The sequence below is a fragment of the Pogona vitticeps genome, chromosome 5 (assembly GCF_051106095.1).
Source record: "Pogona vitticeps strain Pit_001003342236 chromosome 5, PviZW2.1, whole genome shotgun sequence".
Taxonomy (NCBI): Eukaryota; Metazoa; Chordata; class Lepidosauria; order Squamata; family Agamidae; genus Pogona; species Pogona vitticeps.
Window position 1 is genome coordinate 112,544,127 of NC_135787.1, and position 27,734 is coordinate 112,571,860.

General features: G+C 39.7%; 1 protein-coding gene across 7 annotated transcripts in view; it reads left to right on the plus strand.

Moving 5' to 3' along the window:
- The window catches only part of CACNA2D1 (calcium voltage-gated channel auxiliary subunit alpha2delta 1), a 540,926-nt gene that overhangs the window by 484,540 nt on the left and 28,652 nt on the right, over positions 1-27,734 (plus strand). For all 7 annotated transcript variants that reach the window (XM_073000730.2, XM_078394287.1, XM_073000729.2 and 4 more), the window contains 15 exons: positions 400-476; positions 4,849-4,909; positions 8,876-8,973; positions 9,425-9,506; positions 10,074-10,136; positions 12,942-13,045; positions 15,034-15,111; positions 15,436-15,509; positions 17,417-17,455; positions 18,183-18,254; positions 21,718-21,870; positions 21,975-22,027; positions 24,382-24,437; positions 24,525-24,654; positions 25,518-25,630. In XM_073000730.2, the coding sequence (XP_072856831.1) occupies positions 400-476; positions 4,849-4,909; positions 8,876-8,973; positions 9,425-9,506; positions 10,074-10,136; positions 12,942-13,045; positions 15,034-15,111; positions 15,436-15,509; positions 17,417-17,455; positions 18,183-18,254; positions 21,718-21,870; positions 21,975-22,027; positions 24,382-24,437; positions 24,525-24,654; positions 25,518-25,630 (1,253 nt within the window). The remainder of the gene's footprint in view (positions 1-399; positions 477-4,848; positions 4,910-8,875; positions 8,974-9,424; positions 9,507-10,073; positions 10,137-12,941; positions 13,046-15,033; positions 15,112-15,435; positions 15,510-17,416; positions 17,456-18,182; positions 18,255-21,717; positions 21,871-21,974; positions 22,028-24,381; positions 24,438-24,524; positions 24,655-25,517; positions 25,631-27,734) is intronic.

Genomic DNA, 27,734 nt, shown 5'->3' on the forward strand with positions numbered 1-27,734 from the left:
AGAATAAAAGTCACAAGCCAATTCAAAGTGCATCAGCAAAACATGCATCCCCCAGTGTTTTCTATTTGCACCAATCTCTGTACCTTTCCTGCAATACACATTTTCAATTAGACAGCCAGAAAAAAAATTGTGACTTCTATAAATGTGAAGAGCAAAAAGATGGGTGTGGAACTGCCTCATTTTCTGGATTTCATCATTAATTTTGAAGGTTTTAGAAGTGACAGAACTGAAAGCCATAGGTGGATTTAATGAAATAAATGTATCCTATTAAACTATATTTTGTTACTTGTTTCCAAATACACGTCAAAATTGGAGGAAACTTTGATCTGCTGAAAACTCCACTGGTATGAAACAATGGCTTCCTTTTCACTCTTTATGCTTCTCATGTTTCCTCTGCAGTTTGGCCTTGGTACTGCCATCCTACAGCTTTTACTATATTAAAGCCGCCCTCAATGAACCACTAATCCAGGCTAAATGTAAGTAACGTAATGTAAGTAATTTAATGTAAAGCTAATGTCCAGGCTAAATGGGAGTAACTGTGTGAATTTTCTCTGGATCTAGAGAGTTGCTGTGGTGTACAACTGTTCATTTCTTAGAAGGTCATAAAGTATGTGAGATTCACTAGATGTTGCCCTGACGTATTCCCCCAGCTCTGCAACAATGATTCTAAGTCATTCTGTGAATGTATTCTACACAATGCTGTGAAAAGTATTCTATAAAAGTAGAATATATTCTTCTACCCTAGTTGCACTAGTCTCCCTTTATTTCTTCCCCCTCTCCTTGCTTATTTACCTCCGGAATCATTGCTTTGCGTATCCTCTGTTGCTGTCTTTTTTAAGGGTCTCATAGTTCCTGATTTCCGGTCTGTAAATTATTAATTCTAGAGTTTAGCAGAGTTGCTTTCTAAAAACACTGTAGTTTTCTGCACAATTGTGTAGCAGACTGACACCACTCAAGCCATCTGGATGAAATTATGTTTGTTTCATTTGGGGCTGTAACTGGATTGTTTTGAATGCTGGGTACTATGCTTGAAATATGAATGGATGCAATCTGGATTATTTTCAAGTTGTCTCCAACATGAGAAATAAAGAAGAAAAGGTACCACATCACATACTAGATAAGAGAGAACCTCTTAGGTACACCAAGAATATCCTGTATTCAACCTAAATGAATTTCAAGTATGTCTTAGAGCAATGGTGCCCAAACGTGGGTAATCCAGGTGTTCTGGTACTGGAACTCCTACAAACCTTCACTACTAGTTGTGCTGGCTAGGGTTTCTGGGAGTTGCAATCCAAGAACACCTGGGTTATCCAAGGTTGGGTTCATTCTTCTCTGGCTTATGAAATTAGAAGCAATACATTAGAACAATACTTACATTTCCAGCTATGTGTGAATTTGTATTGCTAACACCAAATAGTATACACATTTACTTGTACCTCAACTCTACTGAAGCTACTTATTGCCAAATTAAATGACTGATGACTGATTTAATATTGTCAACTCTGTGTGTACTAGCAAGGTGCAAAAATAGCTTTCAGCCATTTTTAAGAGAAAGGTGGACAAGTTGTTTTCAAAGTGGAGAAGACAAAATAAAATAGGAAATCAAATCCTCCCCTTCCCACAGATTGTTGGAGTCACGAAATGAGCAGGCTAATAGTCTATGTAGTCACAAGTAATTAGGATAGCAAATAGTCTTAGAGAAGTTAAAGAAGCCAGCCACACATAAGGATGGATGCCTGCCAGCAGTGCTCCTGATGGGCAACTAGAAGGAGAGAACCTCATACAAGACGACTGCCCTGCCCCCAGGAGGACTGTGTTTTATTAACCTTACAAGCTCACAGATCGTTTACAGTATACAGATCATTGACAGAGCTCAGATAGGACAATGGTTACATAATGACTGGCCCAAGGAAGGGCAATTAAGCAAGCTCTCTATCACCTATGAGAAAGAAGAATGGGTGGCAGCTCCTCCCAGAAGCAGATGTGACGTCATCCAGGAGAGTCTGCCCTCTGCTGTAGATCAAACCAACAGCTTAGCAACTTTGTGGAGGGGCATTCCCCCACACAGATGATCTGTGATTTTATCAGTGCAGGTATTCCTTACACTGATTGCAACTATTACAATGCAACTATTCAGTGCATTTTAACTATAGTCACCTGGTGGCCATCCTTTGGATGATCAAGTCTCCATGCTTAACTAGCCCAACGACTTGAATACGCAGCATCAACAAATAGCACCACACTCATAAAATAGAAGCTGATATTTAAAACCCGATAAAGTCATTTTAAAAATTAGAACTATACCCTTCTTGGAAAAATTTTAAAAAGGGTTCGCCAGGTACCATAAATCTCCATGCAATGAATTACCATAGGCAGGGCATTGCCTCCATTGACACACAGCAAGGGGTACTCAGAAGGCAGCCATCAAACATGATGTAAATACTCATGCAACTTAATATGTGAATGACTTTAACAGTAACCACCAACTGAATTATATACAAAAATGGAGTTGAAGTTAGTGAGGCTCCTCCTAAACACTGGTTTGGTACATTCCAAAAGCTTTGTCTTTAGATGAAGGATGTCTTCAATAACAGTTCCGTGAAGAATACTTTTAACATCTGTTCAGGGGAAACAGAAACAAGTCCTTTCTGCTCAGTTTCTCTCTGCTGCTTATCTCCAAATTTCCACTAAGCTGAGGATTCTATGCTTTGTATTGACTGAGAAACTCATGATACCCATTTTCAGAACAGGCCTGCATTCTTAATGATGTTGCTGCCTCTTGCAGGAGACAAAACAGGTCTGCTGAGCCCCTGAAGTCTCAGCTATGGGGCGTGAGGAGCTTGGTAGGTCACAACATGTGCAGGCCTACTATAGAGCTTAAATTCTAACTTTTGAACCTCTTCCATATTGATGATTTTCAACACTGCCATATTTTCTTTCTCTTCCTCCACACTAGTAAATCATCATCATCATCATCTTAGAACTTCAGAGCTGAAAGGGGACCTATGGATCACTGAGTCCATGTCATGTTGTGGAAACATAGTGGAGAATCAAACTCCCAACCTCTGGCTCTGCAGTCAGATATCTAACCCACTACTCTTAGATTGCTTAAGTAGACATGCTCCAAAGTGCTCCCCAAAAGATACCCCATAGTTTTACTGGTGCTCCATATGGTATATGAATTGCTCCAGAATTGTCATCATCTCCAAAGTCAGATTTCAAACCGTTTTGTAGAAATGTGATGAATAGAGTATATTTTAACACCACATCACATTGTATGATTTATTTTTCAGCATTCTGTACTTGGGAGAGATCTGTAAAATGAGAGTTCAAAATGAATGCTTCTGGGCTGAATTTCTTAGGAGCCCCCCTGAGTCAATATGCCCTTTATGCAGACACTTTAAATAGGTGCAGTACATACAAGGTATATTAAAGAAATAATTGACAACAGACATGTGTTCAAGTCTTCAAGGATGTTTGTCTTTCCTCCAGAGTAGAGCTGTGCAAAAAATGGACCTCTGATCTCTATGCCACAATATTTTTATTCAAGGAGCTGGTTGAATAAAATATTGGTTTGTGACCCCTTTTTCTTTACCCTGTTTTTTCTGTCTCCTTGCCTTCTCGTTCTGATGGATTGTCACAGACCCAAAGGGCAAGTATATTCTCGTTGCTCAATTTCCCTCTGTTTACTGGTGCTGATATTTTCCAATATATTTCCACTCCCCCTGGTTGCTGTCCTCTGTATCTTTTGTCTTAGGGCTTCTCCTTTGCCAGTTGGGTATTATAAAGACAGAGAAGGAACAACACACATATATTTTATGGTGTCTCTCCTTAGCCTGTATGCTTTACAGTTTATTGTTCTCTTCTCCTTGTTTGTTTGACCCTTGTCACCTGCTGGTTCATGAAGATGCTCATTTCTTCAACAAACACGTGTCTCAAGCAACTCCGAAATAACTTCATGCTTAGTAAAATATTTCAATCATGACAAATTTTACAAGCACTTTTGTCTTGGTCCAGGCATCCTAATAGCTACATATTTCAGTTACTGATTTGTCATGTTCAGTGAGTCAACGTGATAGTTTTTAGATATAACAATAGTTATATAGTTTCATGCCACATTTCTGCTGTTTAATGATAGACAAGAAAAATCCACATTTGAAGTGGAAATACTGATCATAATATTTATTAGTCAATAATGATGTAACTATTTGTTTTTTCTGCCTGGGACATCAGTATATTGTCTGCATACCTTCCTAGGCCTATTCATGGATTCTCTTTTGGGTTAATTAAATATGTGAGAGACGGGCATGTCAGCCCCACCCTCTCCACCATTGCTTTGCTTATATGGAAAACAGTGAGTTTAAAACAGAGAGCCTCCATGGATAGAAGAGGCTCCTCTGTTCAGATACATTGTTTTTGGTGTGACTAAGTATCAGTGGAGTGTGACTAGCTTGCTCCTTCTCCAAGTGTTGCCCTGTCTTGAAAGAAAGAGCTTGAGGGTCCATGCCTCCTGACATTTTGCCATTGTAGGTCTTGGTGGTTCCCATGTTCAGGTGGAATGATCCTAGCTGAGATTTGGTCAGATGTGAACAGGTATCATGCTAGCATACTCTCCCTAATCCTTCCCCTTCACATCGTATCTCTGGTTTGGTATCATGGTAACTTTAAACCACAGTTTCCCATTCCAGATGTGGATGAGTGGAACACAAAGAGGAGGGGCAAGGGAAAATTTATGGTCATAGTGTACTTTCTTGACTTAAGAAGTGTTGAAAAAAAATAAATCATCAAGAAGCTCAGTACTATAAAAGGCTAATCTAATATATTTCTGTTGCCTTTTCATCTTTGTAGTTACTGAAACCCTGAAGTTAGATCGATTTGATGAATTTGGATATACATTTTTAGCACCAAGGTTAGTACTTTTCCTGGTGTAAAGAATTGCTTGCCCTTATAATAATAATTATATGGTATTATTGCTTGGCCCTATGTTAATCCATGACTGACATATCTGTAAAACCTATATTCAACTAATTTGGAATGAATTTAACATACTGTTTAGTAAGATAATATAAACAGTACTTGAATTGGAGCCTTTGAACTTCAGATTTTGATAAAAAGTAAATAGTGTCTTACCTTAGTAGCTGGAAGGTCAATATGACTACATACTCAATTATATTGAATAGCAAGTCACTATGTTAAAAATGTTAATGTTCTCTATACTGTAATTTAAGGAATAGTAAAATAATCGTTATATTGGGATCAACAACTTGTTCATAAAAGAGTAGTATGTGAGTTTTATTTCCTCAGCTTTTGATTCTTTTGTTTGTAAAATATTAATATTAAAGATTTTAAGGGATTAACTAGCTGGCCATCTCTTGAACAGAAGAATCTTTGCAGTTAAATAATGATTTTGCTGCTTGACAGTTTACTGACATACCATGTGAGATTTACATCAAATCCATCTCCAAATGTTTGTATATACCAACCTTCTCTGATTTCCATCCAAAGCCCATTTATATATCTGAGGCTTTCCCCAAAACATCATGATTTTAGATTTGGTATAGTGATAGACAACTTTTCCACCTTACATATGGACCCAAGGCAGATCCACAGTTTCTAGTGTATTAAAAGATGATACTGTAATATTCCTGGTTACTGCGTATGGATGTGAAAGCTGGATAATAAAGAGAGCGTGCAGGGAAAAAAATGATTTTTTCAAAATGTGGTTTTGGAAAGTTTTGTTTTATGGACAAGAAAGACAAAAAGATGGGTTCTAGGAAAATCAAGCCTCCAGCCCGACTAGAAGCTAAAATGATAGAATGCTATGTTATACTTTGGACATAACATCCCATAAAAAGATAATAATCCAAGGAAGAGTGGAAGGCATTAAGAAATGATGAAGACTTGTGATGGGTTGGCATAATAAAGGAATCTACAACCTTTACTTTGCAAAACTGGCCTGTTAAAAATGCGATCTCATGGAGGCCATTAATTCATGCCGTTGCTATAAGTCAAAAATTATGTAAGACCTTGTAATAATAATTGCTCAACCATAAACAAAACATTGGCAAGATTTCTTTATACTCCTAAACAGTATGTAAGTAGGCTTGGCTGGAACCTGAAACCATTCATGATCAGGATTCCATGACTTGGGAAAGTGTATGCATTTGGAGTATGCATTCCTGTTTCTCAGATGTTCATGTGAATATACGGGTGGCATGGATAAGGCTGGGGAAAGCCCCCCTCTGTACTTTTTGCCTTTCCATTCAAGTACCATGTAAAAGAGGCTACTAACTCTTTACCAGATACAGTAAAAACTCTATTTTAATAACCAGCTAAGTCAGGAGTGAGAAACCTTTTGTCCATTATATGTTTGGACTATAATTTCTACAATCTCTTGCTATTAGCTATGTGGGCATTGAAATCCAAAGGTTACTGTTGCTGAAATATCTGGAGAGACAATGATTCTCCATCCCTGCATTGTGTGATCTTATATGGAATGCATGCACTTCTAAGTGCTGTTCTAAGCTGGAAGCCCTATGAAAGAAACAGTGGTCAGAATCCAGCTGGCAGTTTACACTGGCATTTGTGAATTTGCAAAAGTTGTAACAGTATATTCACACTAATTAATGATGCTCTGCTTGCTTTCTTGGACATGTGCCTGACACAGTTGGATGTGTGCCCAGGAACACAACCGGTAGCACATTAATTAGTGACAGATTGCTCCCGTGGTTTTACATGATTTCATTTATGCAAGTGTAAATAGCAAATTGTATTCTGGCCAGAGAAAAAATGGTAGACTTCCTCTGAATGAATTTTACCCTCTCAGTTTTATTTGATTTGTTGTGGTCTGAGCCTCTCGCAGTCCCCACTAACAGCTTGAAACAATAGCAGCTGAAATGACCTATGACCGATGACTTATCTTTTAAAAATCCTCCATAGCTTATCATGCACTCTTTGTTGGAGAATCCCTACCAGCTCCAATTTTTGAATAGTTTGTCCCATCCAACCCTTCCCATGCATGTTGGCCCTCAGAATGCTGCCCAGATAACTGTATCTTGTCAGACTGTATCCTGATTGTACCATCACCTTTGAGGAGCTGTAAGGCCCTGACATCAGAACAGCTCTCAGTACAAATAACTAGTTGCTCTGAGAAGTGGATGAACAGACTTCCCCTTCTTCTTTGCTTTATCTCCTCTTTCCTTACCTCACCATCCCTTGTCCTGTCTCACGTATCTTTTCTGTCTGCTGTGGAATCTGACTCTCAGCAGGTCTTTGACTGACATGAGCCCTTGATGACAACTCATGCCTCTCTCATCCTTTGTATCCCACCTGCCTGGTCTGGAAGCTACCCTGTGTAGGGTGAGCAGATGAAAAAGAGGACAGGTTTCCTGTGCCTTTGATACTTGTGTTGAGGAGGAAATTTCAGCAGCTGTACCTTGGATTTAAAACTTCATCTTCATCTTCTATTACATGTACAGGAATCTTGTCCTCTCTTTTTCTTCTGGATACCTTAGCCCACTACCTTCAACCACGTAATCTGCTTCTTTGATCCTTTGTATCTTCATCCGTCTGCTGTAGAATGTGGCTTCAGCCCAGATCAGTCTATGACATCTGTTTCTGCCCTTCCGAATCAGTTCTGCCCTATTGGAAAGGTTCTCACTAGGCTTTTTTACTTCCAGACCTTTCTTTCAGGTTGGCCAAAACCCAGCACACCAGATTTTAGAACATTCAAGAGATATCAGTAAGAAGGGGCAAGATTCTGAACATACTAAGTCTCTTGTTCAGACTGAAATTTCAGTGAAATAGCCGTGTCTTCTAGGCCACCTTTATCAGATTACTTTTTTCAGATCTTGGAAGCAATGAAATATTAATAACAAGTTACTTCTAGTTAATTTATTTTATCTAATCATCTAAGAATCACCTACGTTCCATTGTTATCTTAATGTAAACAGAGATTCTATCACTCCTCTTACCAAAGGTTTTAGTTTTATACATATAGGTATGGCCTCACTAAATGATGAAGGAGGAGTATTGCCTGAGTCAAGTGCATGCGGCTGTAGTTGGATGTGCCCTCTTTTCTAAGCTAAGGAATAATTATTTTAATAAATTATGAGAAACAAGAGAGTGAAGCTTTTTTAAAAAAATGTTACAATGGTAACTACTTTTTCATCCTTTGGACTGTATACCACAACTAATTTCTTTTCAAAAGTTTCCATAACTTTTAATTTTTTAAAAAAATCACCCATGATAATTATAGCAATCAACATATGTGTCATTACAAAATACAAATCTAGGAACTTTTTTGTTGTTTTTCTTCTTTAGAAAACTACACTTGCATTATGAGTTGAATATTAAATTAGCTAGAAATATCTATGCCCCTCAGGAATGCTTTCATTGTAGCACATAGATGTATGCTCATGTGGGTATGTGCAATACACTCCATTCATTCTAAATGTTGCCTCTGGATTTAAAATGATGGCTGCAATATATTTAATGTTCATGTTACTACAAGAATAAACACTGTATTGTTTATTATAGGTCATGTATCAAGGTTGATCACTCAAAGTAAAAAAGAGCTCAGCTCATCTGTCTCTCTTTTTAACATTTCACTCTTCCAGATTTCATGTTTAATAGAATTTGATCATTGGATATCTCTGGGTTGTCAGAGGCAAGGGAGACAAGCACATCTATGCAACTGCTTGTAGGTGGTACATGCCACTAAGTGAAAAATGGTATCAAATACTAAGAAAGTTGATTCAGTGTTGTAACACATGCAATCACAGGCTCATTCAGCCGAAAGTATAGGTGATGTTTTTGCTTTATTGAGGGTATTAAAAACAATTTAAAATCTTTTCTCCCTCTTTTTTTTTTCTAGAGACTACTGTAGTCCTGTGAAAATAACTGACAACAACACTGCATTTCTCCTGAATTTCAGTGAATTTATAGATCGGTATACACCCCAGAACCCTTCATGTAAGTATTAATTTACTCGTGAAATGTAATCATTTGCTGAATATGACAGTGTAAGTGTGAGAAGTAGTTCCAAAGAATAATAAAGAAAATATTTGTTTGATCGAGAGGTAGCAAAAGTCAAGCTGTAGAGGTTTCAACTTTTAAATAATTGAAATCAAAGTTGTTTGTAATTATGAGGACAGGGCACACCACAGGGAAGAGACACAGCTTGAGTCCAGTCTTCAATTCAGGCTGTCTCAAGTGTGCCCAAACTTCAAGATCTTCAGGGGAAACCTTTCTGTCTCTTCCACCAAAAGCATTCCAGAAGGTGAGAAAGTATATATTTTTGAGTGGTCACTATATGCACTTCCAGAGAACCACTGCCAGTCAATCTACTGAGCTTCATGGACCACCAGTCAGTAACGTAGTGTCCTACAGTCCTAACTGGCACTTTACTTATTTCCTTTAATAGGTAATGATATGGTTATGAGAGCTTTATTGGATGCAGGATTTACAAGTGAACTTGTTCAGAATTACTGGAGTAAGCAGGACCCGTGAGTGTTCATTTCCTCCCTATCCCCAACACAAGTAAAAGACATATTCCTGATTTTTAATTGTTATGGTGTATTAAAACAGCATTGGAGGAAAACATGCATTCTGAATAATCAAAGCAAACGATAAATAAATCATAATATATATTATTTTAAGTTATTTGCTTCAAAGCCTTCTATGCATGTCTTTGTAAATGGTGAGCGAGTTCCAAACTTGTTCATACTTAAATGAGATCCATTGGCCAAAATCCTGTTCGTGCAGGCGTAACATAAAAGTTGCACCTACATAATTAGTTGAGTGTCATGCCCAGCAACAGGGAATTGCATGATTCAGTTGCTTAGTCAGTTGTGCAGTTCCAATTGGCACCATTGCTCAATGTGCTGGCTTCATGGAGAGCACTTCTGCCTGGGCAATTTTGCAGCTACTGTGGGTGTAACATCAACACCAGCCCTTTGAGCCTGTTCTAAATTTGGCTAAAACTGGATCTGGCTCAGTATGTCTACACAGCTGGCTATACTTTCAAATTAAGTTTTTAATCAGCGCTCTTTCTCTCTTTCTCTTTTCCACAGAGAAGGAATTAGAGCACGATTTGTAGCTACTGATGGAGGAATCACCCGAGTGTATCCTAAAAGGTAAGGGTCCATTTAATTCTAAGTGATACAACAGAGAAATAAGACCCTTAGAAAGGGCTAATTCTTTGTTGGATTTGTAACAGAGGAATGAATATACTCCTAGTGGTGCATCTCAACTCAAAGTGTGCAGATTTGTGGTTTTGGACAACAACTCCCAGAATTCCCCAGGCAGCTTACCACTCCACTAAGTGCCAACCAATCAGAAAAGAGTATGAGATCTGGAAGGCTGGAAGTGACAGATAGGTTAACAGATAGGGCCTGGCTGTGAACAAGTTAGATGGATTAAGTAAGCAGCTGATCTTGGCATTCCTCAGGGTGAAGAAAGACCTGGAAGGGGGCTGTGATAAGTGATTGAACTGAATAAAAACCTGCTTGCGCATCGCAGGAAAGATTCAATTTTAGTCAGCAATTATTTTGGCAGAAAACCTTTCTTGTTGTCAGGAGTTACTGAAATTGTTGACGCTGACTTTTCACAGCTTCTGTGTTTTTAAAAGAAAACTGTTTCTTCAAGACATAGCTATCGCCTTAAAGCATGGTTCATTGACCAAGTCGAGAGATATGCTGTTCAAAGAACCCACAGCTTTAAAGGCCATCAAGTTGAGTCTGAAAATTTCACTAGCACCAGTTCCACCAATGTAAACCACCTTTAAAAAAAAAAAGACTGACTAAGCAACGAAACTTTAACCATCCATGGTCTCAATTACATCACCTTCCTCCTGGCTTTACTGAGGAAATGTCACAGGGTTGCCATTATAGTTCTTTCAAACCCTCATAGAAACTGCCAGCTGGCTGTGGAATATTAAATAGGCCTTTATGCTAGGGCTTGGCAACTTCTCTGTGGCAAGTTGTCCTACTCAAGAATTAAAGGCTATATTGTTGCTGCCAAAATTCAGCAACGGATACTAAACCACGGCCACGGTTAAATGTGAAGTTTGGCAACAGCTCCCAGAGTGCCCTCCCGCTTCAGAAGAGTCCCTTCCTTCCTTCCTTCCTTCCTTCCTTCCTTCCTTCCTTCCTTCCTTCCTTCCTTCCTTCCTTCCTTCCTTCCTTCCGTCCGTCCGTCCGTCCGTCCGTCCGTCCGTCAGTCCGTGCGTCCATCTAGGAAAGGAAGGCTTACAAAGTCCTGGGCTTTGCTTCATGCCAGGTTTGGGCAATGAGATGCTGGTAGCAGTAGTGGAAGTATCAGGCTGCAGTGACAGCAACTACAAAAACAGCCTGAGTGAGAGGCACTTGTGGGCCGACAGCAGTGTGTTGCCTACTCTTGCTTTTCACTGAACAGAAACATACAACATTCTGGTTTTGCTCCATTTTGAAAAGAGGAGCTTCCGCATGAAAGAGAATACCCTGCATGGATGAGTAGGATGTCTAGGACCAGATTTTCAAAGTAAAAAAAGGGTCCTTGGTCTGCTCAATCAAGAACTTTAATTCTCATAAATGTACATGTTGAACTAAGCTGAAGCAGCATATGTGAATATGTGAAAAGGGCACAAGGCGATGCATGCGATCCCTCTTCCCTCTTTTCTTGGGCACTGTTTCCTCCCCTCGTGTTTCCTTGAACATGAGCAGAATTTTTTTATTCTGCTGGGAACTCTGTTATTTATTTATTTCTTAAACTTGTCTACCACCCAGTTAGTGCTAGGCAGTACTCTGGGTGATTAACAGTCAAATGAAAACATATACAGTAATATAACAATAAAAATAAACAATAAAGGGTACAGTAATAAAATAAAATCAGCACAAATTGGCTAATTTGTGTGAAGATGCCATTGAAAGCCTCTGTAAAGAGCATCATCTTAAGCGCTCTTTTAAAGCTTGGGAGAGAGGGAGCGAGGGGCAGCTCAAGCGAAAACCCATTTCAGAGGGCTGATGCCATAGCTGAGAAGGCTTGAGTTCTGGTGGATGTTTTTCTGGCCTTCCTTGGTGCGCTGACTGAAAGGCATATAGCCCGTGAGGATCTGGTGGTGTGGATCAGTGTTCTTGGAGAAAGACACTGTGGCAAATAATGAGATCCCCAAAATGTGGAGGGCTTGGGAGCAGGCACTTTATGGGATGGAGAGCCCTACTGTCATTGTACACAAGGAAGTCAGGAACTGGAGTGCGGGTAGGATTACACCACGTGGCTCCGTTCACTTTCCAGTTTTTTTTATGTACCCAGTTTAAGCATAATCCCTAAATAGAATTTGTGATTTTCCCATCTTGAAATTCAGTTGAGGTAAATGTAGATGTTCTCTTATCCTGAATTCTTCCTACATAACTTGTCCAAGATCCAGCAAATGACTTCAGTCACACCCTGTGGAATAGTCCTAAAGTTGTATAACAACAGCAGCAGCAACAAAGCCAAACTCCAATCCCATATTACCCACTTCCTTTCAAAGTGGACTCCATTTTAAACAAAGTTTGCCACGAGGCAGAAAGAGGTCCTGCTAAACAAACTCTGAATCTCTTGTGTCATGTCTGATTAATTGTGCAATCCACTGGAACTCAGCTTATCTCTTGACATGTTTCTGGTTTTCGCAATATAACAAATCTAGTGTTCAGAACATTTGGGACTGTTAAAACAATGTTTTAAGCTTCTTGGCTATCACAGCTAACAATAAATCCTGTGATGTAAATCAGAAGTATGTTCCATTGAGGTTTAACACAGCTTTCTCCTGTGGGTGAAATCTTGTTAACAGTTCATGGCAATAAGCTCTAAAAAGCTTCTGGCGACTTACTTCTGAGCAGATGTTTGGGGGATTGTGCTAGTAGTCCATGAGAAAATATCAAGATAAACAGTTAAAGCTGACTTTCGTGTCTTATGTTCAGTGCAGGCGAATATTGGACAGAAAATGCTGAAACATATGAAATGAGTTTCTATAAGAGGAGCTTAGATAATGAAAACTATGTCTTCACTGCTCCCTTCTACAACAGTAAGTCATGGGGCATCCAAAGTGTCTTATTAGTGTCAAGGAACTTGCTTACAAGCTAAGGCTTTATTGACAAAGTATATGTGTTTCTTCAATAATAAAAGGAGTAATTTGAAAGATCTACAAATATAGCCCAGATCTACTTCTTTTAGGGAGTAGGTTTTAAGGATATGCGAAGCTCCAAGAAAGTTATGAAATTCTGGACTGGATACCAGGATCCTGCAGATAGCAAAGTAATATTTGTGGGAGAGGGATTTTTGGCACAAAAATTGTGTGGTTTCAACATATGTTGGAGACTACAAGTATCAATGGCAACCTTCAGGGAACTTTCCATTTGCCTATTGCATTAGCTAAATATTTTAGATATTTAGCTACATATGGTATATTATTAGAAACACTACATATATTAGCAGGAAAAAAATTATTGTACAGTCTATCCATCATATGTAACTATGACATCTGGAAAAGGAGATTTTTGGTATAGAGGAGAGTCGCATAACATAATCCTGGGTGCCTGTTTCCTAATTTAGCAGTGCTATAAATAGCAATAACTGAGGTAACATCAAGACAAGCACTTTCACTCTTGTTTTTTTAAGGGGGGTGTCTAGTGGATGACTCAAAGTCCCCAGTACCAAAAAGAAAAAAAGAGAATGCCTCCCGAATGCCTCCAGGAGGAGAAATATGGATGGTGACTATGATGATTATTAGACCAGGACTGTGAAAATGCCACCAGAGACTGCATAGGGCACACATTGCCCACCCCTACTCACAGTCTCTGGTGGAAAGCAGTACTCTTTTACCACAGTATTCCTTGGTCCTAGTTGTGGTGCCATCTTTTTCATGCAGTCTGAAAGATCACTTTTTGCCACATCAACAAAAGTGATTGTTTTGTTTTTGGAAGAGAAGAGAGAGAGTTTTTGGTGGAAGAGGTGATGAAGATTTGCCTGCCCTTATTGCCCCCAAATAATCACGTTGTTATATTCATATGCAATTAATCCTTTCTGAAGAGAGAAAAGATCATACTGAAATCAATAAGGTTTTCATTCCTAATGACATTAGGAGTTTAAGGACTCATCCAGAGAGGCAATTGTCCTGCTGTTTGGTGCTTTGTGGGGTTGGATTGATTTGCTTTTTTTCCTGACAACCACATGATATAATTGCGAGAATGGACCATTTTGTCCGGAGAGGACTCCAATCTTCACCTTCCTGGGCCCTCTTTGGGGGGGTTTCTGCGTTTTTGGTGCAGGTAGAAGTACTATTTGGTTTGTTTCCAGGGTGTGCAATCACTGGGAATGGACTAAAATTGAGCCTTGAAGATGTCAAAGCTGCCAAGATTCCTTCCAGTATCGATTTCTGGTATTGTGAAATGGCTTAATATGCAAGCCACTTCAGGGTATCAGTAAATCGAACATTTCCCTTGCTCCTCTGTGGAAATTGTTATTTTTTGCCTGTGCTAGATCACTGCTGTTACACTGAATCACTTAGATTTTTTTTTAAAAAAAATGCCTTTGTGTGAAGTCCTGATTGAAACAATTGTTGTAGCTAGTTTATTAATCAGCAGTACACACAAGGGAAATAAGTTTTTTAAAATATTTTTATTCTCAGTGATTCAGTGCATCATCACAGGCAAAAATACTAATTTCATTTCTCCCCCATAGAGAAGGAGGGGAAATGTTCAGTTGGCAACAGAAGGGGCCAGAGGGTCACTTGAGCTAAATATGCCATTTGGATTCATAATCCTTGTACTCAAATGGCATATCAGTCTTCCCCACAACCTCAAGCACCCCTATTTAGACTGCACCAGACCGCACCAAAAGGGTCAGTACACTTGCACCCTAATTTGACCAAAAGACTCACAAGATGGCAGTCTTGTTCAGTAGTCTTTGACTCTTAACAAGTTTATTTGAGAATTGGGATATGCTAAGATTGTTCCACTGTCATTTATTAACCTTTAGGTGGTTTTATTTTTTTCTTCCTCTGCTAAATCTCAGGAAGCATCTCTGAAGATGGTGTTATGGTAAGCAAGGCAGTGAAAATAACAGTCAATGGAAAACTACTGAAACCTGCAGGTAGGAAATAATGGAACTATTATTCTATGAAGAAATATCATTTGCTATTGAACATAGTAAAATACAATTAAAAGTCTAGTTCTAAAGCAAAAAGCATTTGTTACCTGGTTTTCTTTTAAGTCTGTTTCCCCATATTTGGTTATACTGAGGTTATAACAAATTTATTAATAAAGCTTTTAGTTTTAGAGGAGAGGTAGAGGGATATTCTACAATTCAACCACTGAGCTCAGATAATATCTTCTATTATGAAATATCTGGAAATATTATGATTTTACTTTTTTCTGTTTCCTTTACTTTCCTTATATGCCATGTATTTCTTGTTAGTTGTTGGAGTAAAAATCAATGTAACCACGTGGATGGACAATTTTACCAAGATCACAACAAAGAATGAAGTTCAGGTAAGGAACAGATGGGCCTTATTATGAATGTTTGAAGATCTTCGAGTTATGATTCAAATTCACAACTACATCCAGGATTGCTTTTCCACACCTTCCATCTGCAGCCCATCCCTCAACTGAAAATAATAAGTCAATAAGCCGCCTAGAGTGGGCGAGTAGTCCAGATAGGCAGGGTATAAATCAAATAAATAAATAAATAAATAAATAAATAAATAAATAAATAAATAAATAAATAAATAAATAAATAAATTGTATATAAATAAATGAGTGATTTTTTTCTTAATATCTGCTGCAGCATGCCTTAAGCCAGGAGGTACAGAAGTAACACTGTGAGTAATCAAGAAGAAGTGCTTGTAATATCAAACACCTCTGAGCAATTACTCATGGATGCATTTGGGGAGAAGGAGAGCAACAATATGACAGAGCATGAGTCCCATATTACTCAATGGCCGGGAACCACAGGAAGATCACTAACCTAGCAGGTTACCTTTATAATTTAGGACTTGCAAGACACCAGAAGGCTTTTCCCTGTGGCCCATTTCAGTGCTGTGCCTTAATCCTTTTTAGAAGGAAAACAGCACATATATACCTTACAACCAATGTTTTTGCCCGTGCCAATCTTATATGGTGGAAAGTGTGGAACATGTCCTGTTGTGCTGCACATTCTATAAAAACTCACAATCTGATTTCCCCAGTTTTAAAACATTATCCAGGTATACCTGATGAATTTTACATCTCTTTTCTCCTTTCTAATTCCTCAAGTGAAATTTACAGCTAAAGCTGTAAAATTTATGCAGTGGCTTATACCAGTGGTCCCCAACTTTGGACTTCAACTCCCAGAAATCCTGGCCAGCAGAGGTGGTGGAGAAGGCTTCTGGGAGCTGTAGTACAAGAACATCTGGAGGCCCAAGGTTGGGGACCACTGGCTTATACCATTAAAAAACAGATGACCACATCACTGTGGTAATCAGATTAAGAAGTTATTTGTAATCATAATCAGAATTTAAATCTGCTTTGTATCAATTCTAAATGATATATGATTTGTTATTGTATATCAGTCTTGTCTATCTAACATGACTGACTTATGGTCCTAATAATAATAAAGTAAAGTGGAGGGGGTGCCAACAACAAAGGCAACTGCAGTTGTCTGCTACCATGTTACGTGTGTGCATGCTGAAGCTTGAGCCCTTGTCCATCCATGAACAAAAGTGTTAAACATCAGGGTCTGCCTGGCAAAGTCTGCTTATTCTGATGGAATGTTTTGACAGCCTGGGATGTCACCAAAAAGTTTCTCGTTAGTCTGTGAATCATTGTAGATCTTTTCTTGGAGAAAAAGTAAAAGGCAGTAGCAAGTAAGGCCTGCAAGTTCCAGGTGCCATGTGGGCTTCCCAAAGAGTTTCAACTGAAGGATATGCTCCACTTATAGAGAGGACACTCCATTCCTTAAAGCTATGGAAACACCTTCCTTGTGCACATGGCTGCTAAAAATAAGAACATTAATAGAGCTTCCCAAGCTTGCCATATATCTCGTAATGACAATTGATCTATGGCAACGGTTCCCAAACTTGGGTAACCCAGGGGCTCTTGGACTGCAGTTCCCAGAAGTCTTCACCACCAGCTATGCTGGTTAGGGTTTCTGGGAGTTGCAGTCCAAGAACATCTGAGTTACCAAGATTGGGAACTACTGATCTGTGGGATGGGGTTAAATCTTTGGAAAATTGGGAGGTGAGTAAGATTAATGAGTTGGGGGTGGATGGCATGGAGTGGTTATTCTGCCGTAGTGTTTCTCCAGTTTACTGAAAATCAAGTTACATGAAAGACTGGAATTCAATCAACCATAGTTCTGAATGCCATCATCTTTTGTTTGAAAATAGGTTGTATAATTATATTATCCTTCTGTTTTTCAGTGCAAAAGTGAACTATGTGGATGTGAAAAAAACAGTGTGGTGAGGATCAATTATTTTACAGCCATTTCAGCTGTGTTTGTGGGCAGTGCTGTGCAGGCCAACTATCCTTCCCAGTATCTTGGAGGGTTGTAGTGAGGATTATAGTGGATAATATTTGTAGTGTACTGTAGTGGATAGAGTGACGGACTAGGATACAGGAGACCTGGGTTCAATTCCCCATCTCTGTCATGGAAATTCATGGTGAGTTTGTATGGAACTGGTAAAATCCCTTCTTAAATCCCTACTTTGAAAGCCCTATTAAATTTGCTATAAGTCAGTTCTGACTTAAGGGCACGTAACAACAGCAGCAACATTTGTAGTGCTTTGAAAACTCAAGCTTTAATCAACTTGAAACCAAGATGCATGTTCCCTACACAAACTGGTTGAAATACAGTAGTAAGTTACAACTAGGATACATCCACTGAATCAGTGGGGATTTGATGAGGAAATTCTCTGTAAGTTTAATTGATTCTCTCGGCCTACTCTAGCTGCAACTTACTAATGGTCTTCGGCTTTTGTTTAGAAACATAGTGGAAGAACTGCTGCACTACGAAATTTTGGTAGGGGCATTGATGGCCACAAAAAGAGATGGGGACCCAACAGGTTGTCTATTTTTCCTATACAACATGATGCATCCTGATAAGATCGTAATTTTCCTATTTGTATCCTTCTGTATGGTCAGTTCCAGTGATTTACTTGTATTCTTCTCTTCTTCTTTGTTTGGTAGCACGTTGACTGTGTAATTCTTGATGATGGTGGATTTCTTTTGATGACAAATCAGGAGGATTATCTTCCAGAGGTAGGTGTGTGATTTGAGTGGGATAGCTGATTGGGTTGTCAAGCCTCTTCAGAAATCAGTCCTGCTTTGATTATAACAAATCAAATCAACATACGCGCCTAGTTTCACAAAGCCTTGGCCTGAATCAAATTGTTAGTGCCAACAAAAGTAAATTAATTGAATGAACAGAAGTTCATGTGATTTCCATTGAGCCAATAGGTCTGCTCTTGGTAGGACTTGGAGTTAATCTTAAGATTTGGAGGGTGGGGGAATGGTTTGATCTGAATGTTAGAGTATATGCCAACCCATTACATATGTCATTTGGGTACCCCTGAAATCCAATCCTCACTTATACCACAAACTCAATTGGTATCCTTGTGCAAGCGCCTGCATTTCGCTCATAGCTTCCATCTACATAATGGCCTAAATCCTGTTGCACAGTTAAGCAAAAGGCATAACCTTTGGAAGCTAATTATCACAAGTTAAGACATGTCCATAGACATTACAGATAACACTTGTGGAGATTTCTGAAGTTTGAACAGTTGGCCTGTAAAAGGTACACCTTTTGCGTAAATATGAAACAAGATTTCTGCAAATAAGTCTAACACTTCTTTACAAGGTTGCCCAAGGGTTACTGGAGTAATGAATGTAAACCACCATGAGCACATGTATGCTATAAATTATTACAGTCACATAGCAAGTATGTTATTGCTGTAAGATACTTTTCAAAATTCATTTTAAAAGCCTTCCTTCTGGCCCTGAAAGATGGCTTTAAATATATAAAGATACATATGCAGTTACTGATGCCAGCATTGTGCGAGGTGCATTCTTCTAAAACCAGCAGCTTCTGAACTTTTCAGCAGCACGTCCTCTCTTTATTTATGAGAATTTCTCATGCCTCCTACCTCTTACACCATTATCCAAACCCCTTTCTTCCAAGAATTGTACTTATAATTCAAAAATCAAAACACATACAGTACATCACAGTCTCATACCACTCAGTCGAATTTCTTCATGCTCCAAGAAAGGTGACACCCCAGGTTTGGGAAGAGCTGTCCTAAACCAGGGGTGTCCAACCTTTCACCTTCCCTGGGCCACATTAGAAGATGAAAAATTGGTTTGGGCCGCACATACATTTGGTTTGGGCCGCATGGGGGGGCAGCCCTAGCCGTCCTCCGCAGCCCCGCTCCAAGTGCGCTTACCGGCAGCTGCGATCTCAGACAGTAGAGGCTGCCAACTTCGACTCCTGTGGCTTTATGGGGCCGGGAGGGGGTCCACCTATTGACGGGGATGGTGCAATGCAGTCACGCAGCCCCCCTGTCCCTTCCCCTCCCACTCCTTCCTTCCTTCCCTCTCTTCCCCTCTACTGTTGTGGCATGCCCCGGCCACATTCTGCCCGCAAGTGCTAGCAGTGTAACTTGAAACTTTGGAATTTCTTTAAAAATAAAAAATTGCACTGGGCCGCATTACAAGCTGACCTGGGCTGCATGCGGCCCTCGGGCCGCAGGTTGGACAAGCCTGTCCTAAACATTACATAAAGGAAATTGAAGAGCTTCCTTTGGATTGCCAAAGAATGAAGTTCTTGATGGAATTCTGGTTGCATATGTAGCATGCTGTGGCGTCCTGATTTAATGCAGTGGTCTTCTCACTTCAGAGCTTATACTTCATATCTCACCATTTTTGATTTTTTTAAAAATAACATATCCATACATAAATTTGACGGAACGCCTCCTCCCACCAAGGTCTACCCGGATCACCCGCGCGAGTCAGGAGGTGAGGCTGAGGAGCCTGACGCCGAGAGAGGCCCAGAAGGAGAAGACACGAAACCGGGCCTTCTCGGCGGTGGCTCCTCGCCTCTGGAACAATCTCCCTCCAGCGATTCGCGCGGCCCCCACGCTGGACACCTTTAAAACCCAATTAAAAACATGGCTGTTTATTCAGGCCTTCCCTCCAGCCAACTCTTGATTTTTTCTTACTCTTCCTTTTTATCTTTACTGCTGTTCTTGTTTGATTATTATGTATTTGTCTATGTTTTATTATTTGATTTTATATTTGGAAGCCGCCTAGAGTGGTCCGGTGGGTCAGATAGGCGGGGTATAAATTAAATAAATAAAATAAATAAATAAATAAATAAATTTAAAGAAGAATTTTCAGAGTAGTTGAATCTGGAGCACTTCCTTGAATTCCTTCCCATTGTGGAAAATGGGGGTCTGATGATATGGCTGTGTTTATATGATTCACAGTCACACTTATCCATTCGTTATTATTTAATTAAAAACCATGTGGTCAAATGTCCATCAGTTTAAGGGGAAGCAAGGTTGCCCAAAATCAAGACAGAAATGGAAATGAACCAAAATGAAGCAACCTCACCTGCACCAAAACATGCGTAGCCCCTGATAGGGAACCATAATGGTGTGGGTAGGAACACTCTGGGGATGGGGTGGTTCACTCAAGCAATTATGTCATCTGATCACTGGCAAAAGGAGCAAATCAGCAGACCAAATAGCAGGCTAAATGCCCGCGTTGTCATCCCCTAACTCCTCTCACTTAATACCATCAGGTTATATCCATACTGGTTATGAGAAGCGTAGCTGAACAGCCAGCTTCCTCTCCCATGCATCCTTTAGTACGAAGAGGAGTTCCTGAGCTACTATGCTGAGAAAAGTGACTGTTGGAAATGAGTACTAGCACAATGTCTGTGTAGAGCTGATGACTGACCAGCTATGCCTCATGAAAAACCCTACTGAATTCTGTGTATTAACTGTATTCAAAAGGTTTATTGTATACACAACTGGCTGGATAGCTCTGTGAGTTAGGTATCTGAGAGTGAGAGTTCAGTTCCCACTGTACATCCCAGAAGAGCCAGCCTGTGCGGTCTTGGGCAAGCTGCACAGTCCCAGGGAACCCCCAGAAGAAGGGGTTTACCCCAGTAAAAGTGGTTTACCACTTCTGAGTATTTGCTTCCTGGAAATCCCTGAAAAGGGTTACCAGAATTGACTTCATGGCATGTGATTATTATTTTATACACCTCTGAAACCTAGAGTGAAAATGGGCACACTCATGAATAAAATGAATGTACTGAAAATAAGTAGACCAACAGAGAAGCTAACTTCTATAATCTATGTCCCTGTACAACCTTGGATTCAGTCTTCAAAGAGAAATGTATTTCATCAATCACAGAAGTGTTTTTCCCCCCATTCCTTTTGCATCTAAGTCCTAGACAAAGAGTCTGGTCTTTGTAATATTCTATTACCATACTACAATCATTTCAGATGGCTGGTCTGTGAATATTGGCAGAAAGCTGTGATTAGCACCCGAGTCTCATATAAAATCAGGCTGCAGAGCCACCTCAGTTATATTGCATCGGTCTTGACCATAGCACTGAGGGTTAAACTAAGCAAATTAAGAACAGTCGCTTTCATTTGGTAAGCCTAAAGAGGAGGGCATCAATGTTTTGTTTTCCTACCTCTCTTTTCTTCACTAGATTGGAAAATTCTTTGGGGAGATTGACCCAGGCCTCATGAGAAACCTCATCAATATGTCCTTATATGCCTTCAACAAGTCATATGACTATCAGTCTGTGTGTGACCCAGAAGAAGAGCCAAGGCCAGGAGCTGGACTTCGCTCTGTCCATGTGGTCAGTGTCTTCTTATCCTTTTTCCCATCAGGGCTATCAGTGATATAAGTGCTCAGTGTTTGGAGATGCATATGATGTTACACTCCTTCCCTTCTATTTTCTAGCCTACAATAGCAGACCTTTTACATCTAGGGTGGTGGGCCTCTGCAGCTGCTTGGTAAGTTGAGCTCTTCAGTAAGGTTTTGTTGTACATTTTGACTGCACAAAGGTCCTGAGTCTGACCAAGCCCTGTATACAGTAGGGATTTCTTCATGGGTTTCCCCCCCTACATTCTTTCTGTTCAAGTTTATTATGTACAATAATTGGCTAGATAAAAATAAACTGCTGTCTTTAGCTGAGGATTAAATTTTATCTCAGCAACATACACACAGTTTCTCCCAGAGGTGGCAGGAAATCTTTTTAGAAATCTCTAACGTGGAGTAAATTAAGGTCTCTGCAGTGGAAACGAACCCTTGCAATCCAGAGAAGAAGCCTAAACAGAATGGTAATCTAAAGGGGTTATCAGTACTGATGTCAAACATAGATGTCTAGGTTCAATTCAGACTTTGGAATGTGTTTCCCCCCCCCCCCCCCCCACACACACATGAAAGTGCTCTCTGGAAATGTAATGAAATCTTGGTAAGGAGTTGGTTGGAGCTGGAGGGAAGGATGCTATTAGGAAGGACATTAGTTAAGATTTGATAAAAATGAAAAGAGAAAGGCTACTCTCAAAAAAATGAATACAGTTAAACAGAAAAACTGCATTACATGGATGAACAGATCTCCCTTGTCACATATTGTTACTGTTCTGTGGGCTTGCTCTGTGCCTCAGCATTCTGCTTCACATATAGAGGGTTTCTACAATTTGGTGCATGCCCAGTTTTGCCACACCATTCATTCCCCCCCATGGGGGGGGGGGAAATGTTTTTCCTCTGTGATGTATCCATTGCTAAAAACTGTGTTGCTTTACCAGAAGCAATGCAGTTCTGTGCTGTGTTGCATCAATATACCCAAGGGCTTGTTTGAGTTAATTAGCCACAGTGGATGTGGGTGGGGAGTTACATGAATGAACAGCAGAAGCTAAAAGCTGTGGCCAACTGTGCATGGGCAACGGTCTGTGAAATATTTGGGACTCTGAGGGGTATATTGTAGAGTCCATTACATTGGTGGAGATTCAGAAATAACGGCAGAACTGGAAGAATCTGCCCAAAAATGAGGGAAGAATTTGGTTGTGAGAAGATTCAGCCATAAGTCAGGGGTGCAAAATGTGTGCTTCTTTGAGTGTCATTAGAAATGCAGTTCCAGTTATCCCTAGGCAACTGGGATAAAAAGCAAAGCAAAAAAGCAAAGCGTGCTGCTTATATACCGGCCCATAGTGCTTCAAGCGCTCTCTGGGCGGCTTACAAGTTAATTATGCAGGCTACAAATTCCCCCCCCCCCAGTGAGCTGGGTACTCATTTTACTGACCTCAGAAGGACAGAAGGCTGGGTCAACCTTGAGCCGGCTACCTGGAGTTGAATCCCAGGTCATGAGCACAGTTTTGGCTGCAGTACAGCAGTTTAACCACTGTGCCTTGAGGTGAAGGATGATGGAGGATGCAGTCAAACAGCATATAAGGAGGCACATGTTGCCCTCTGCTTCCCTTTAAAAACCACCACGCAGAAAATAAATCCTTCCTGCATGCACTACCCACACAACTACACCAGCAAAAATGTATTTTTTTAAAAAAAAACCTCTCCTTTGCTTAATTTTTTTCTTCTTTTACTGCTAGAGTAGGCAAGCCAATTTACAATCTTTAGCTGTAAATTGTTCCATTTGTAAAATTTAAAAACACAGAAATTAACACATGCCACAGACCTGATGTGGGAGGGCCTGGGAAATGCAGGCTGCTGGGTAAATGACCTGTACCAGTAGCTGCATAATCAAGAAGGGATTTTTTTCCTCTGAAAATCTTAACAAATATGTCAATGTCCTGTAAATAACTGTAGAGTAATAAAACCATACCAGCCATTCATTAGAAGATGAGAATTCCATGCATACAGGAATTCCTCCAGGCCAGCTTGAAAGCAGTAGCTCTGCCACTGGACCAGAAATTACTGGCTTGGGCACAGGGCACCGTGTGCTGATTTACATTCTTCTGTACGTCATCTGATCGCCGGAAAATAATTGGTCCAAAATACGAGCTATTTCATTATTTGATTGCAACCAAGATTCCAAGACATTTACAAAAAACACATCAAAAACATTCATAATTGTATAATGAGGAGCATAGGGAGCTCTCATACCATCCCTATTATTATTCAATCAAAATGGTTGGAAGTTTCTAAAGTTTTTAATAAGATTTAAAAGTTGAAAGTACCACATCCGTAAAATTGCATTTTAGGCAATAATTCTTGTGTTTCTGTGTTCAGTACTCTGGTGTGTTCAAAATTATTAGCAGATTACAGAAGATAAGAGCATGTCACTGTTATGATCTCTATACCTAGCATTCCTCCAGCTACTATATCTCTCTGCAATTATATCTACTTCCAGGTCTATCTTACAGCAGCTCTTTTTGGGACTCACTTTTCCACGTTTTCTCAGTGCAGGTAAGTAAAGCATCAAAATGAGAGAACCTACCTGGCTTTTGCCTTTACATATCCCCACGGAAACTAAAAATATTCTTGTTCTCATAGTGGAAATGGAAGATGAAGACCTTAGTGCCATCCCTTCAAAGCAGAGCTGCATTACAGTGCAAACTCAGTATTTCTTTGCAAATGACGAAAAATCATTCAATGGCATCCTAGATTGTATAAACTGCTCCAGGTAGGTTTTCCTTTGGATCTCAAAATATCTAAGATTGTCCCTGGACATTGTTTCAAATATTAAAGAAACAGCCAAATAATTAATGGGAGGTAAGTGTATTAGTCTGTTGCAGCACAAACAACAGAGCCGAGGTACCTTAAAGCCTTGTTAGTCTAACTTGTTATGTGCATCAAATAGAAACCAGTTTATAATGATTCTGAGTCCCTGCCCAATACTTTGTTTGCTGCACCACCCTGGCTCCCTCCAATAAAGATTGTTAATCTAGAACAGCCATTCTCAACTTTTTCTGGCCATGGCCCTTTTAAAATCTCTTCTCAGGTTTCAGGACCCCCTGGAACCTGAGAATGATACATGAACAGATATATTTCAGAAACCTCTCACATTTTTTATCCTATGGCCCCCTTCAAATGTGCCAGCCCCCCCCCGAGGGTCATATGGCCCCCATTGAAAGTGGCTGAAAGGTGCCATAAGACTCTTTAACATTAATAGGAAACTGCTCTTTATTCTTTCATTGAAATAGTTAGGTAGGGATTCATATGAGGGATATACAGGAATATATATTCATGCACATGGTTACAATTTATTTATATTTCACTAATAAGGTCCAATATATATATATTGTAGTCCTACCTGTGTAGCATTTAGGAGTAGTTGGCTAGACCTGGTTTGAGGAAAAACAGATGCGGTGGGTAGATCAGTCTGATACCCATCAGGAGGGGATATCTCTGAGCAAGATCTTGCTAATTATAGCTCTCTGGAGTGATATTAAAAACTTCGTGTTTTAGTGGATGACTCAAAACAGTTGTGGAGAATTACCTGCTTGTTTCTTCTTTCTCTTAAATGTTTGTGTGTTCTGCTCTCAGACTTTTCCATGCAGAGAAAATTTCCAATACAAATTTAGTATTCATAATGAGTGACAGCAAAGATATGTGCCGTCATTGCGATGCAAGACCGTTGATGCAAGCAGAGAAGCCCGGTATCCTTTGAAGCTTCATTTTTGCCCTGGATTGTGTTTGCTTCCAGAGGAATACATTTGAAAGTCATGCAGAAGCAGCTATGGCTGATTCTCATTTGCCCTCTAACAAGTCACTTAGTTCATATATACCTGGGGATTGTAACTGTCCTTATGCAGGTAGAGGAAGTAGCATACAGACATATACCTTCCATCACAAGGATTGAATTGTGCATGAGATGGGCATGTAAGGCATAATAAGTAATAATAAGTAATATCCTACTTTCATGACAGTAATATATTATAATATATCTCAGAACAAGGTATGTCGATAAAACAGTAGTGTTATTTAATGATACATGCATGAATGAATTTTTAAGTTAAATTGAGAAACATGGCTTCTGTACAGCTGCTTGACTTGATGACACTTATTTTTTTCTTTCTTTCAACAAACAGTCCCAAATTCTCTACTAGGACCTCATAAGGCTGAGGATTGCCATTAGTGATGGGAGTATTCGTATTTGAATATGTATACAAATACCCCCACACAGCTGGATGTAATGAGTCTCATGCGTCTGCCACTGTCTCTGGCTCTGCTTTCCCTTCCAGTCACTCTGGAGTTCCTGGTCGGCTATTCACTCGTCAGCCTGGCAGGGAAACTCGTCTTCCCTCCTTCTGCTAGGAGTAGATAGCCAACCGGGAGCTCCAAAGCAATTGGAAGTGAGAGCAGAGTCAGCACTGGACACAGGAATGGATGGTCTGGCCCCAGAGGGCTGGACCCTTGTTATGTCCAGCTGTGCAGGGGGGTTATTTGTATTCATATTTATATACAAATACCCCCATCTCTAATTGGCATACCTAAATCTAAGTTTACCAGATGTACTTGCTCACCTAACTGAACCTTAACGGAAAGAAGCAGAAAGTGCTGCTCTGTTGATAAGACAAAAATAATTCTGGATTTCCAGTTTTTAGATGAACCAATCCAGAGACCTGCAAATTTTAGGGATACTATTCTTTTGTGCTTTCAGAAAGCCTTTATGTGCACCCAGAAGGCAAATATTTTTGCCTCTCACTTTCAGTTGGAAATCAAGAGAAAGAAACCCCTCTTTTCTCCTCACGGCAGAATTTCTCTGTGCAGGTATTCTTCCTGCATTCTTGGGAAATCTCTCAGGAAATGTTGTTGGGTTTCCTAGAAGTTTCATAGTCTTATATGTATATATTTGAAGAAACATCAAATTGTAGGGGTCACTGGAGAGGACATTGTATTGCACAAAATTTGGCAGTTCCCCATGTGAAATATCAGAAAATAAGATAAGATAAAATAGGATTAGAATGAGACCGTGGTTTGGGTTTCATGGGAAACTGAGAGATCTCTGCAGGGAGAAGCCTCAGTGAGGAGTCTTGTAATGGTAGCACTCAGAAAACCACTAAAATTATCGGAGTACTCTTCACATCTCTAATACACACAGGTGTTGAAATCAGACAAGTATCCAAAATGAGAAGCACTGAGATATGAACTCTTTCCACTCAAAAAGGCCAACTAAAATCCATATTTTGTCCAGCAGAGATACATTGACTGCTTTGGGTAGGGTCTGACATGAGTTAGGGGTGGGGAGGACCATCCCCTTTCCAGGGCTGCTATTACTTTCCTGCCAGCCTTCAAACATTTACTTAAGAGGAAGGAAAAAGCCTTCTTTTGTCGCCTTTTTCTGTGTCAAAAGACTCCATGTGTACCACATTTTCTTCTCCTCAGACTGTCCTTCATATGGAGGTAGCAAGAGGCAAAGGGTAGAGCTTTGATTAACTCTATCCCTGCTCTCAGTTTCAAAGTAATAATTTTCTGAACACCTGAAAAAGTCTGGAGTGACCCCTGCTGAGGGTCTCCTGTATTTATTGATTAATTGATTGATTGATATTATTGTATGCCACCTTTCTACCATAGGGGATCCAAGGCAGCTCACAACAATTAAGACTGTACAATAATAAGTTTAGAATACTATGCAAAGCTATATTAAAACAATTAAACATTAATCAAGATTAAAAACCATGTTTAAAACATTTTAAAATATCTAAATAGATACTTATTGCTTAAAGGCCTACCTGAAAAAGAAAGTCTTTGGCTGATGAC